This window comes from Homalodisca vitripennis, chromosome 7 (genome assembly GCF_021130785.1).
Source record: "Homalodisca vitripennis isolate AUS2020 chromosome 7, UT_GWSS_2.1, whole genome shotgun sequence".
NCBI classification, from domain to species: Eukaryota; Metazoa; Arthropoda; class Insecta; order Hemiptera; family Cicadellidae; genus Homalodisca; species Homalodisca vitripennis.
The window spans coordinates 54216917-54230543 of NC_060213.1; the positions used below are offsets into that span (position 1 = coordinate 54216917).

Genomic DNA, 13627 nt, shown 5'->3' on the forward strand with positions numbered 1-13627 from the left:
AAACAAGATCTTATTCATTTCCAAAAGCTATGCAGAAAAACTTTTAGATCTATCTAAACCAGAGATTTTCTCTGCTTCTTGTTTTAAGTCAAAAAAGATATCCTGTGCATATTTATAGTCATTAGCAAATGGCAAAGTTAATTCAAATCAATCACAGAGCACATAATCAATAGTATCATTTTACAGGCACAGATTTGTTTGGTATTCACAGATCAAAGAGCTATTCTTCCAGCAAATAAAAAATGGTAATGTACAGTAAATGAATGTGTTAATTTACTAGGCAAAGTTAGGGGTAAGTAGCTCTCTATAACACAACCTTCTAGTTTACACGTAGATTGTATACTAAACAGTTTCACCCTCAAACAGTGTGAAATTTCACAGAAATCACTGTATAGTCTAGCAGCTGAGAGCCAATGTAGATTGTATAACACACTACCTAGTTTTTGTGAAATTGATCGTTTAATTTTGTTCATATTTTTATCCCTTTTGATAACCTCTCATTCTAAACCACTAAAATAGCGCAAGGAGACAATAAATTGCTATCTTACAGTATGGGAAATTTCACAAAAATTTAGGTGATGTGCTTATTCAATGCAAATTGGCTCTTGGACTATAGAGTGATTCCTGTAAAAATTCACACTCCTCAAGAATGAAACTTACTAGTATATACTTATTTGGTAGAAGAATAAGCCTTTCACCAGCCTGTAAAGAACTGATTATTTTTGAATGATACAATTGAACATGAGCACAATGTCAACCGATTTATGTTACTCAATAAATATAACTGATACATTACAAGAATAAATTGTAACTTCAAGCAATGTAGGGTTAAGGAAGGAAATGTGCGTAGCTCGAGTGGTCACTCCTAAATTTGATAAATGTAAGGGATTAAACCCTGACTGCAAAATATTATTTCTAGTTCTAAAAGTTTTGCAGTGTTAAATTTGGTAATCATTCTCATATTGTTAAATTATTCACCAGTGAATAATAAAGATTCTCTATTTGAATGCTATATGGTTTAATGGTGACTCATTAAGACAGAGGTGGATTTTAAAATCTGCAGCCCACGGGCCGTTGCAATACTACCAACTCCTCAGCCTATTACCTTGATAATGTAGTAATATATAAAAAGATAAATCATCAAACTCTGAAAAGCTCGTGGCACATGAAACTTTCAGGTTTTATGCTATCTAGTGGTAAAAGAAAAAAACTAAAATGTTGAATATACTAGAGATATAATTAACAACTATGTTATATTGTTTTCCTTAACAATAACTAAATTTCTGCTATACAATCCCTATATAGATGTTCTGTCTATTCTCTTTAAAAGTCGAAGCTACCAATTTTTTCAAAAGTGACATGGTATGGCTCTAAACCGTTGTGCGTAAACAAATATCCACAAATTGTGCACAACGAGGCATATCCAGAAAGTAAACGTAACAAGGCTCTAACGGTTGGGAGGATTTTTTTCAATGTGTTGCTACACTGCCATCCTGCCTGTTCCACACCTCTGTAATGAGACCGGTTCAAAGTTGAGAACTGTCGATGTAATAATATATTTCATGGAAAATGTCAATCCAATTTCCCACCAAGTGCAAAATACACTGCCTCATCCGTTATCTTGTTTGGAAGGGAAAAACTCCAGTTGAGGTTTAACAGTTGCGTAAATAGAGTACATTTAGTAAAATCTTATAGGATTTACTCGAAAAAAAAATTCATTATTAATGCAATGAACAATGAAGCACTCAACTTATTTTAAACATGTCTATTTCATCATTCTGGTACAAATACTACTTTTCATATAAATTTTTACTACTGTTTGAAGGCAAAGCAAACCCTTATAAATACACACCTGTCTTCATAATCCCATGTGTTCTTTCTTCTTCTGAAACATTCAATAAAAAATAATTATAATCAGTGCAAATAAAGACAGTATAAAAATACACATAACACAGCTATGGTTGGAAGAGTTGAGTCAATGTGAATGTTGAGTTTAGCTCCAGTTCACCTTCCTCTTACGTGCAGCATCTGAAATCTGATACTGTTGAAGACCTGACTCCTAAAATCAGACGAACATGACCAGATTTCAGAGTAAAGTCTGCAGCAGCATCAAATTTCAGATGCTGCATGTAAGCTAAACTCAACATTTGCATAAAAATGTAACAGGGCATCAGTTTTATTTATATGATATGATTTATTGCCTTGCATGGCTTGTTGCATGTTTCAATTACCATTCATTTTTGACAATGATAACAGTTAATGCTGAATTTCGAACATTAGATCATAATAGCAATCTCTTTTAGTGCACAAAATTCTAGAATAATACAAAGTTATGGTAGGTACACTAGTTTAAAATGTCAATTATTAGATTCAACAGTTTAATAGTTAAATTATATATTACACACAACAGAAGACACTGTTTGAATTATACGTTTAGTAGCACACTATTCAACACAAGAACATTGTGGTATAATTAACAATGATGGAGAGACTTGTTTTAAGATGCTGTCTGTTGCATGTTGGGTAAATATGAATCAATTTACTTTTTGTCAGATGTGCACAACTATATTGTTTGTCCACAGTCAGGCAAATGTGAAATAAGCTCTCAGTCTAATAAACACCTTTATAGACTTAATTCAAATTCTTTTATTACGTACTTACAGCTTAAAGTAATCGATCAAGTACCATTCACATGACACCTTTTTCATGCTTACGGCATCGTCAAATGCACACTCAAACAAATAAAATACACAGTGTAGGCCTAAATACACTAACATGTAACACAGAATAAATAAATTACAATTTGTTATATACAGATCTTAAAATTTAAAAAATGTGAGAGAAAATAATTTTCATAGCAATAGCAAATATAATTTAAGTATATTTGCAGGTTTGACCCAGTTTTGTGTAACACACCATATTATCTAGTTATGATTGTGTTATCAGCAGTTTTAGTCTGCTTATCATGACTGGATTTACTGAACCTCAGAATTTTGGAAAGGGTCATGAAAATATACAATGAACAGTGTTTAAAAACTCAATGGACGATTTTTCTATGGGATAGTTTAAATACCACAGCTTCAACAATGCGGGTAGGCTAAAATCTTGTGAAGAATTATGTTCAATCCCTTTACGTTTGAATCGACTACTTATTAACAAGAATACACATGCGATTACAGGGAGATAACATTTGGATGTCCTCTATGCTGAACCATTTGTAAACTTTTGTTCTGGTGATCCAAAGTTTGTTTTGTTCAAAGTTGTCACAGAATTGTAATGGCCAAATTAAACGTTTGGATGCTGTATTAGTATTACTTTTTGTGGCTTTATTTGATAATGGTTGAAAAGTGGTGTAATAAAATAACAGGAAGAGTTTATTAACATTAATGGAGGTCACCTTATGACTGATATACGACCAAGAGATTCAATTATCGGGTTACCAATGATTGTGGCTAACTTCTATAATTTTAAGTGTAGTGAAGTTGCTAGTATAGTTTTTCTTATTTCTTCATTTATGATTACTTGGCATGCAATCAAACCATCAAGGGACACAAAGTTTTTCATACATTTAGTCCTTTGAGTCAACTGCCTGGTGAAATCATAATTAGTGTTCTCTAAATCAATCATATGAATTTTAATGCCTAAAACAATGTAACTTTTGAAGGTGCAGAGGCTGTAATATTAGATCATACGTTCATCTGTATCACTTGAGGGAGTTAGACGGACTAACATTTTTTCAGGGGTCCTTTAAACACAAATGGCATAGGGTATTTTATTTAGTCATGAAACGTTTTTAAGATTAGATTTTACTGTGTCTAGTAGGAGGTAGCCATGTTAATACCTTTACTGGTAACATCAAGTTTGGTGTCATGCGGGATGCGTCAACAGTCCTCTTGACCTGTATGAAGGCGCTAATATGTATACTTATCTGTGATTTAATCATTACTAAAAGGCTACAAAAATAAACATATAAACTGCTATGAAACATTGTGTAAGTTAAGATTGTAAAAGGAAACAATTTATGTTTTCAGGACGGCTTGTACTACTGAAGCTTCTATTCTAATAACATAGTTTATGGTTGCTCCATACTGTCTACAGAAGGAATAAATTCCTCCCAGAATATAGTCAGAGAATAAAGGATCTTTCATACACAAGTCAATTTTTACTCAATTACATTTGGATCCAACGTATTACATCAAGGCTGTACGCAGATTTCGAAACAACTTCCATTTTGAAATATTAAGAAATTCCTTACATTCGTAAGAGAATGTGGCGTAACATTGTCACAAAGAAAAGCAATACCACGATGATGTCAGATTTGTATTTCCTTCCTGAAACTTATGGAACGAATATGCATAATGTTTCACATATATACATGAACAAAAGCCATAATGAATATATGCATATTTTACTTCTTTCACAAACAGAATCACTATATAATCAACAGTTAGCAGGAATTTTCAATTAATGCAGCCTTTTTAATTTGCAATAAAGTGAAATCACTTCTGTAACCTTTCTGCAGTACTTTCATACTCATTCTGAGCCAGACGTCAAAAGAATAATAATAATTATATTGATAATTCAACTTCTTGGTTGTACATCACCATTCAGATATGAGTTATTTTTTACTTGTGTATAAATTTTAATGCTTAATTAACTTGTGTACGATTGAGCTATTTATATACATTCTACACATGAACTTATACTGAATTTTCAATCAACTCAAGGTTACTAGCAACTAGCAAGTCACTATGTTATGTAGTTGGTATGTTGTTGTACCGAACAAAATATGTTATGGTCCTATTTGTGGCAGATTGGTACACAGCAATTTCACTGTCTATGGACAGGAGCACATCTGTCTGACAAACGGGCAATCATCTGCATATTACAGTTTCAATAAGTACAACTAAGCACTCTCTGTTTGTAAAGAAAAGGGTGAAAATTATTGAAGAAACTGAAATTATACTTTATTATTGAAATATGAGTGAAAGTATTGCAGCAGAAGAAATCATTGATGGAATGGTCAACACTTCTCAAAGGTTGATGCTGTTATAAATAACCCTGAAACATTACTAATATTTACATGTTTTGTAGTAAATACATTTGTAATGTATTATTGTTATGAGTTTATTTTTACATTAAACAACTCTGCTCTTTTAATAATTGTTTGTGCATTGTTTGTTGACCATTATTAAAAATATGTTTCGGAAGTGGAAAAAATTAGTAGTTACCTAATTTTTTTAATTTCCCGAAAGAAGGCCTCTATCCTCCTTTACATTTCTTTTTGACATATATTTTATTGGACACCCCCCAAAATAAAGTGTTGCTTTGTGCTGAGTTAACATCACCAGGAAGTGGCAATCCTTTGGGCTCCCACTCTACACAGTTCACGACACACTGTAGGTAAATCATTTAAAGATATTTCTTGACAGCAAATCAGCTTACAAAATTATAGATTCTTATGAATTTAATTCAAATATTGTTTTAAGACCAGATCACTCACACTTGGCTACAGTGGCGTATATATACAATTATTTTGCAGGAGTCTGAGTCACTAGATAATTTACTAAGTTTGTATACTGTCCAAAAAATGGGCTCTGGAAAATTATTGAGCTTATAGACCTCACAAATGCCAAAGTACCGGTCCTACTACCTCCCACTAAAGTTCATAAAGCTGCTTTGGATTGTCCTATTTGCAGTTCCTCTAAGCAGTTACAATATAAAACCCAAATTCACGAACACAGTTTGTAAAGTACTTAGTTATTACCATATTTTCAACCAATGCTAGTGTACTACGAAGATTCATGTTCTTAAATATTGTTAGTAGCACGTAAGCCTACACCTCCTCTTTCCGAGACTTACAGTAACCACTGCACTCCACCAGTGGTGGAAACCACTGCCGCACACAGCTCATTGTGTCACACTCAACCAGCATTTAAAGTGACACAACCATCATATATACTGTGACATGGTGTACGATGCAACGCGTAGCTTCGCTAATTTAAAACTTTTCATTATTTTGATGTTTACTCTGAATCCATGAGAGTAACCCTCAATTGAATAGAGAGCAACAAATAGTGGCTTGGAACTGTACACCCACACGTTTCTTTTCATTCATTATCCATATTCCGATTAGAGAGACAGTTGTTTACAAGTGTGAACAAACTGAACATCATCATAACTCTAAGTTTCAAGGAAATCAATTTTTATTTAGTCCAAGCTGTGACATTTGTACTATGTCTTACAAAAAAACTGTTCTTTACTATGAAGAGCTCTAACTTATCATTTCCCTTCACAGAACTTTGTAAATACCTGTTTTGTGCTGTTACTAACAAGATATAGCCATACATTTTCAAAGTAAAGCGATAACTGGGGAATCCAAAACAATAAATGAAACTATGCTCTAATCTGTTTTCACTCACCGACTGGGCTCCTTGTAGTTCCGCGGCCTGCTATTGTAAGAGAGAGGATCCTCGTGATCATTGTAGTTCCTGGGGTCCCCGGAGTAGCCAGTGTTGTAATAGTCCTCCCCTCCTCCTCCTCCTCCTCCTCCTCCTCCTCCTCCTCCTCCTCCTCCCCCTCCTCCTCCTCCTCCCCTGTGCGTTCTTCTCCGGGGATGGTGTTGAGGCCCTGCCAATATATCAACATGTTACCTGCTGTGAAATAGAGCTACCGGTAGATTATGTCTTACTAGAATAAAATTCAGGGCAACAAGTTCCACTGGTAAATTACATGAAAAACATAAAACCAATATTTAAGACTTTTTTATTGTTTTGTGAGGCCTTTCGATATCAAGGATATCTTCTTCAGACACACACAAAAGTAAATTTCCTTTTGTGATGTGTCTGAAGAAGATATCCTTGATATCGAAAGGCCTCACAAAACAATAAAAAGTCTTAAATATTGGTTTTATGTTTTTCATGTAATTTAACAGTGACCAATATAAGCTCCATCTACAGCAAGTTCCACTGGTGCCCTGAATATATTTTACAGCATATGAAAAATATTACAGTATATTTTACATACTGTAATATTTGGTAGAGTCAAAGAAACAAGCTTTTGTAAGTGTCATAAATATAATGTAATTATATGTTTTGAAAGTTTGACTATTGATTCATGTTGGCAGTGGACTGTTCTTAAAATATTATTTTCATTTTAAAAATAATTAATTAAAACCTATAGATAAAAAAAATTAAATACATGATTAAAATTTATTTGACTTTTGCCTTGTTTTGTAAAGTGAAAGATGTGGAATAAATAGTATTTTATTATGTTTAGAATTCTATTACAAACAAGTTCAGTTATTTTTGATTGAGTTGTTATAATTGCCTTTTTTAAGTTGAAATCTGTTAGGATTGTCAGTTGAAATTTCCCTTTACAGAACAATTGGCATCACTTGAGTGGAACAACAATGGAAAAACAGAATCTAGAACGACTAAAGAAAGAAATCTTTTGAGGAGAGGATTTACAAGCTGTTACAATAAATTGTGAGAGCACTTGAAGTCAGAAGTGCCTCAAAATGTCTCAGAATTTTATGAAAAGTTATCGGATAAACAGATATGCTATTTGTTATTGACACTCAGGTGAGTGAGCTAATGTTTTCTATAGAATATAATGAACAAGTTCTTGAAGCTAAGTATGATGAGGTAGAGGGTTAGAGAGATGGAAAGCAATAAAATGTAAATATGGCACCCTTAACTGTGAAGTAAGGGCTAGTCAAGTTTCAGACTATGGAACTTGTTAATTGAAACCTTTCTTGTTCTAAATAACAATACTATTTGCCTGAGTTAAACCTTAGTAAATTTGACGGTAGTTTGAAGAACTATGTCCGCATTTGGGTTCAATTCAAAATGATACATGAGAAAATGTCTATTGATAATGAAACAAAATTTTAGTATTAAATATAGTCTACAGTTGAAAATTCTCCAGTGCGTGAACTAGTTGATAGCTTTCCTCCATTCAGCCTGCTCTATCCTAAGGTGATTGCGCAATTTACACATAGGTTTGGTAGGAAGAAATGTTGATTGAATTGTACATAAGAGACTTGCTAAGCTTAGTTTTGTCTCAATCTACAGGTAAAACGTGCACTCTTAAATATTTATTTATATGACCAATTAGAATCTCAGTTACGTTCTTTAGAAACATTAGGAGTCACATGTGATATGTATGCCTGTATGCTATTTCCCATGCCAGAATCAGCTTTGCTAGAGCTCACCTTAAGAGAATGGCATCAAAAACTATCTTTTTATCTTAGCTTAGTTGTAGATAGACAAAAAGATAACTCGCAACTGCAAAAATAAATTAGAACCATCATTTTTGAGGCTCAAGGTAGAAGCAGAAAAAGCTTATCACTAGCTCATAGTACATTTTATAAGAATGATAGTAAGACTAATCTTTCAGGTAATAAATTATAAGAAAGATAAAATAATTCTGAAAAATTGTACAAGTGAAAATGAAAAGGCTATACAAAGCTTTAATAACCCTAAACCTTCTAACCTAGTGCTGCAGGTTTAGTTGGCTTTAAAGTTGATTCCAAGCCTAAACCAAGTTGCATATTTTGTGAGGGTTCTCATTCTAGTTCATGCTGTTTGAATGCCAGAAATATGAGAAAAATAATTTTGAGTGAAAAACACAGTTGTTTTGCTTGTTCTAAAATATAAAAATCTTGCAAGAAAAATTAAGCTTTTATGAAATGCATAGTTTGTAATGGTCATTGTATACCTCTTTCTTCTCCTAAGATGGATAACAGCAATAAACCAAAAGAACACACAAATGTTAAACACTAATCAGTTCAGGACTGCAACAAGGAAGTAAGTCTTCATAGCACATCAACAACAAAGTACTACAGCCCTTAATCACTCTTATCAGTGAGGAAGAAAATAACGTGAGGGCATTAATTGACACTGGATGTCAACGAACCTATAAATCATAAGAACTCTTTTGTTAAGAAACAAAACTTTATTCATTTAGAAACAATGACCATGGCTCATTCGCTGTTTGGAAGAGGGACAACTTCGACAGAAGATCATGATTGTTGTTTGCTAAGATTAAGAAATACAAATGGCGAATTGTCAAGTAATTTCAAGGACTTGGACTAAGAAACCATCTGTAATTATCTTTCTACTGTAAAAGAAGATCCATGGGACTAAGAACTGGAAGAATACAAATAAACTTCAATAATTTTAAATAGGGTTATATTCGCATTTTGATATGTGCTGATATAGCCAGAAATTATTTACTGGACAGAAGAGGGATCTGAAATGTCACTTAGTTGCTATCGAAATATCTCTCGGGTGGACACTGACGGGTAAATCGAACCAACTCATGATTATGAAATATCTACTATGCTTGCATTAAGAATTCTTTTAGTTAACATGTAACTTCTGTAAGTAAGCTTTGGGAACTTAACAAGCTAGGTATCAAAGATCCTATTGAAATTAAAAATAAGAAAGAAATGTCTCTAGCTATACAAGTCAGATTTATTGAGGGCTGGAAGATATTGAAATATATTCTTGAAGCTATGAAATTGAATTACCATGGATTGCAGATCATCCAAATTTATCAAAATGTTCTGTAAATGCTAGTCGAAGATTGACGTCAACCTTAAAAAAGCTAGATGATAAAGGAGCCATAACAGCTTAGGGCCGAGTGTTTGATGATTGGGGGCACATTGCAATAATAGAAGTTACAACCAATAAGCAAGAGCAAGGGTATTGTCTGCCACAAAGACATGTTTTGAAGGATAGTGTTACATTAAAGATTCATCTTGTTTTTGATGGATCAGTTTGTAAGAAAGGATATCCGTCTCTCAATAAATGTGTGGAAAAGGGATTGAATTTGTCAGAAGAAATTCCTCCTTTGCTTCTTTGCTTCACACTGAATAAAATAGAAGTAGTTTCGGACATTGAAAAAGCCTTCTTACAAATAGGTGTAAGTGCAAAGGACTGTGACTATTTAAAGTTCCTTTGGATTGACAAGGCCTATAATTTGAAAATTTATTTACATGCTAGAGTAGTTTTAGGAATGCAGTGATTGACTACCACTTTAGAAAATGTAATGAGCTTTGCATTGAAGAGTCTTATCCATATTCTGAGTTTATCAATAAACTTCTAAGTAGTTTCTATGTTGACAATTGTGTAAAATATGTGGAGAGTAAGGAAGAACTAAAGACCTTCATCGATGGTGCAATTTTTGTATTTACCTAATCAAGTCTTTTTTTAACCTGAGAGGGTGGGGGTTTACTCATTTAGAACTTTATATTAATAAATACATTTTTAAATCCATAACATGGGATCATAAAAATAATACTTTCAAAATAAATTTGGGTAGTATGGACAAAGTAATCATAACGCCAGTAACTAGACGGGTATTTTATCAATTGGAAAGAATATTTGACATTATTGGTTTTACGGCCCCTGTGTTTTTGTATCCTAAACACTTACTACAACAAACCTGGACTGAAAAAGGAGGATGGGATGAAGTAAGTAAAAACATAAAAAAGAAATTTTTATTGTGATTTAGGTTAACCTATCTTTCAGAATAAGTTGTAGTTCCATGATGAGTCAATAGATCCACTGGACAATCTTTTGTTTTGACTCTACAGATGTTCTGTGATGCAAGTCAGTTAGCCTATTTGTCTGCTGTATTTCTTCGTGTTGAGACAGAAATTAAAGTATTTCTTAGATTAATTTAAGCGAAATCAAGAGTTTCGCCTATGGAAAAGGCTACTATTCCACACCTGGAACTTTTAGCAACATTAGTTGGAGCTAGACTCACACATTTTGTGCTTGAAGAAACTCAAGAAATTCAACAGATATGTTTATGTGGTGATTCTACTACTGCCCTAACTTGGATCAAACAAGAAGATCAATGGGGACTATTTGTCAGTAATCGAATCAGATAAATTAGGAAATTAACAGAGAGAGAAAATTGGATTCATGATCCTGGAGAGCGCAATCCCGCGGACTTGCCTAGTTGAAGCTGTATTCCAAATCAGCTTGTTGTATCTAAATGGTGGGAGGAGCCTGGTTAAAACAACTATTATCAGAATGGCCGGTTTCAGAAATAGAACTTGATAAAGTGATCTTTAGCTACAGTTCGATTTAGTAGTGATACATAGTTTGGTGAATATTTAGGCCTTTGTTACTCAGATTATTTCAAGATCATCTGAATTGCTGCTTGGGTTATGAAGGTCCAAAAATAATTGTCTGAAAAAGAGCAATCAGACGAAAACCACAGTTTTGGGTTTGGAAGAATTTTAAAATGCAAAATGTAACATTGTAAAGCTGATTCAAGTTGAATCATTTAATGGCCAATGGGCAATGAGTAGAGTGGCCATTTAAGGCAATGAGCTCAGAACTTTGCAAGCTCTTCATTATAATACAGAGGTGATAAAACTGAAAACAAAAATAAATGAAAGAAGTGATTTGAGAGCTTTCTAAATGCCAATAGTTCTACCATTGAAACATAAAATTGAGGAAAGGTTAATTTTGTCACTAGATTTTAAAAATTGACAAATTGGTACCCACAGTCTTTTGAGCATTATTCAAGAAAACTTTTGGATATTGAAAGGAAGACATACTATCAAAAGGATTCGTAATGCTTGTGTTGTATGTAAACGTTCTACAAGTAAACACCTGATCCATGTAGTCCACCATTACTAGAAGAAAGAGTACTTGCTATTGCATGTTTTGAAATAACTGGCATTGGCTTTGCAGGCCCATTATTTCTGTGTGAAGAGGGTAAATTATGGAATTGTATTTTTTCCGGCGCAGACTATGGGGTGGTTCATTTGGAATTCATACAATCATTTACAACTGATGTATTATATTGGCTTTACACTGATTTTTTGCAAGATTAGGTCATCTATCCATAATATACAGCAATTAATGCAAGACCTTCAGAGGATTTGATAATGCTATTAACCATTTAGATTGGACCAAAATCATCAATATCACTGTGATGGACCGCATAGAATTAGGTTCAACCCACCTTCTTCTCCATTGTGGGATGGTTTTTCGGATGTAAAGCAGTGTTTGAAGAAGATGCTAAGAAAAGCTGTTATTAACAGTGAAGAACTAAAATCAATTTTGTGTGATTGTGAATCATTAATAGACAACAGACCAATAACCTACTTAACAGAAGACAAAAATTTATAGTACACTTTAATAACACCAGCAATGCTTATACAAGATAGAGTTATTGACTTAGGAGGATTTTATTCCACTGTATTTGAAAGAAGAATCAAATATCTAAAGCGCGTTTGAGAATATGTAAGAAAAAGATTTCAAGTGTAATATTTAGACCAACTAAAACTGTCCACTGGAAGAAAAACAAGAAGTCTGAAGGTAGAAGAAGTAGTTGTCATAGCCTCATTTATAACATGAAAAGACAAAATTGGTTACTTAGAATAATCATAAATATCTTTCCTGACAGGGACGAAATCTCAAGAATTGCGTGATTAAAAACTGGAAGCTGAATATTCAATCTAGCGATTCAACGTATCTATCCACTTGAAGGTTTTTGATTATACAAATGAACTGAAGAAGGTGGTGAACAGATAAAACCAAACCAAAAAAAGGGTGAAGCTACTGACACAACTCCTCGATTAGAGTTCGACATGATTTTGGAAGAATTGGTATGATTAAGGTTCTCTAAGGCTCTTAGGCATTTAGGAGGATGTCGTAAATATAATGTAAATTATATGTTTGGAAGTTTGACTATTGCTTTATGTTGGCAGTGGACTGCTCTTAATAATAGTACGTTTAAACCGATGGTTAAAAAATGTAAACACATGATAGATATGTATTTGACTTTTTTCTTGTTTTGTAAAGTGATTGATGTGGATTATTACTTTATTATGTTAAGAATTCCATTAAAAACAAATTCAGTTATTGATAATTGATTTTTATTTTTATTCCTTTTTTAAGTTGCGATCTGTTAGGTCCATTGTCAGTTTAAATTCTCATTACAGGACAGTAAGAGAATTTACTAAAGAAATCAGACTGATAATCCGCTATTTTGGGCAGAATATAATTTTTAGATTCTATTACATCAACAACACAAACGGCAATTAATGAGTAGAAAAGAACATTTAGAAAAAAGATAGTAGATGGTGGGAAGGGCTTTGGTAATCAAAATTATGATTTTTATTACTCCCATGTATGTGATTCCCTTACTGTTTCCTTCTTGTATTCTTACATTTCAATAAGTATTGTAATAGACTTACATGCTAAGCTGAAACATATAAAGTTCTATCTAACCATCAACATAACAACAAAAGGTATATTAAGTGTTATTTAACACTAAATTGTAACATAAAAGGAGTTTACAATGATAAAAAAAAAATCATTTTGGGCTACAATGTCACATTGCCTCTTCTTAAACATTACTGTATGTCTAAGCAGAGAATATTGAGAAAAACATATTCTCCTCATCCATAATGAAAAGGTGGGAGTCCACTAAATCATATTATGCAGAACAGATTTCGCTAAAGATGGAAAAAGGGACATGCGCCATCATCAAATTTAACTTATCTCCTTAGAAATGAAGTATTATGCCTCAAGGAGGTTTGAATTCCGGCTGGTTTACACCATTCAGTTGAACCTACACTGCGTTCTGCAAAAAC

General features: G+C 33.1%; 2 protein-coding genes across 2 annotated transcripts in view; both read right to left on the reverse strand.

The window, feature by feature from the left end:
* LOC124365824 (salivary glue protein Sgs-3-like) overlaps positions 1–6520 on the reverse strand; it is a 30863-nt gene extending 24343 nt beyond the window's left edge. Inside the window, exons 1-2 of the mRNA XM_046821873.1 lie at positions 6423–6520; positions 1853–1885 (exon numbers count right to left, since the gene is read on the reverse strand). Coding sequence (XP_046677829.1) covers positions 1853–1885; positions 6423–6483 — 94 coding nt within the window. The 5' untranslated portion in view covers positions 6484–6520. The remainder of the gene's footprint in view (positions 1–1852; positions 1886–6422) is intronic.
* Positions 6521–6574: 54 nt separating this feature from the next.
* LOC124366714 (phorbol ester/diacylglycerol-binding protein unc-13-like) overlaps positions 6575–13627 on the reverse strand; it is a gene marked incomplete at its 3' end in the record, with an annotated part of 350859 nt that continues 343806 nt past the window's right edge. The window contains exon 9 of the mRNA XM_046823315.1: positions 6575–6630. Coding sequence (XP_046679271.1) covers positions 6575–6630 — 56 coding nt within the window. The remainder of the gene's footprint in view (positions 6631–13627) is intronic.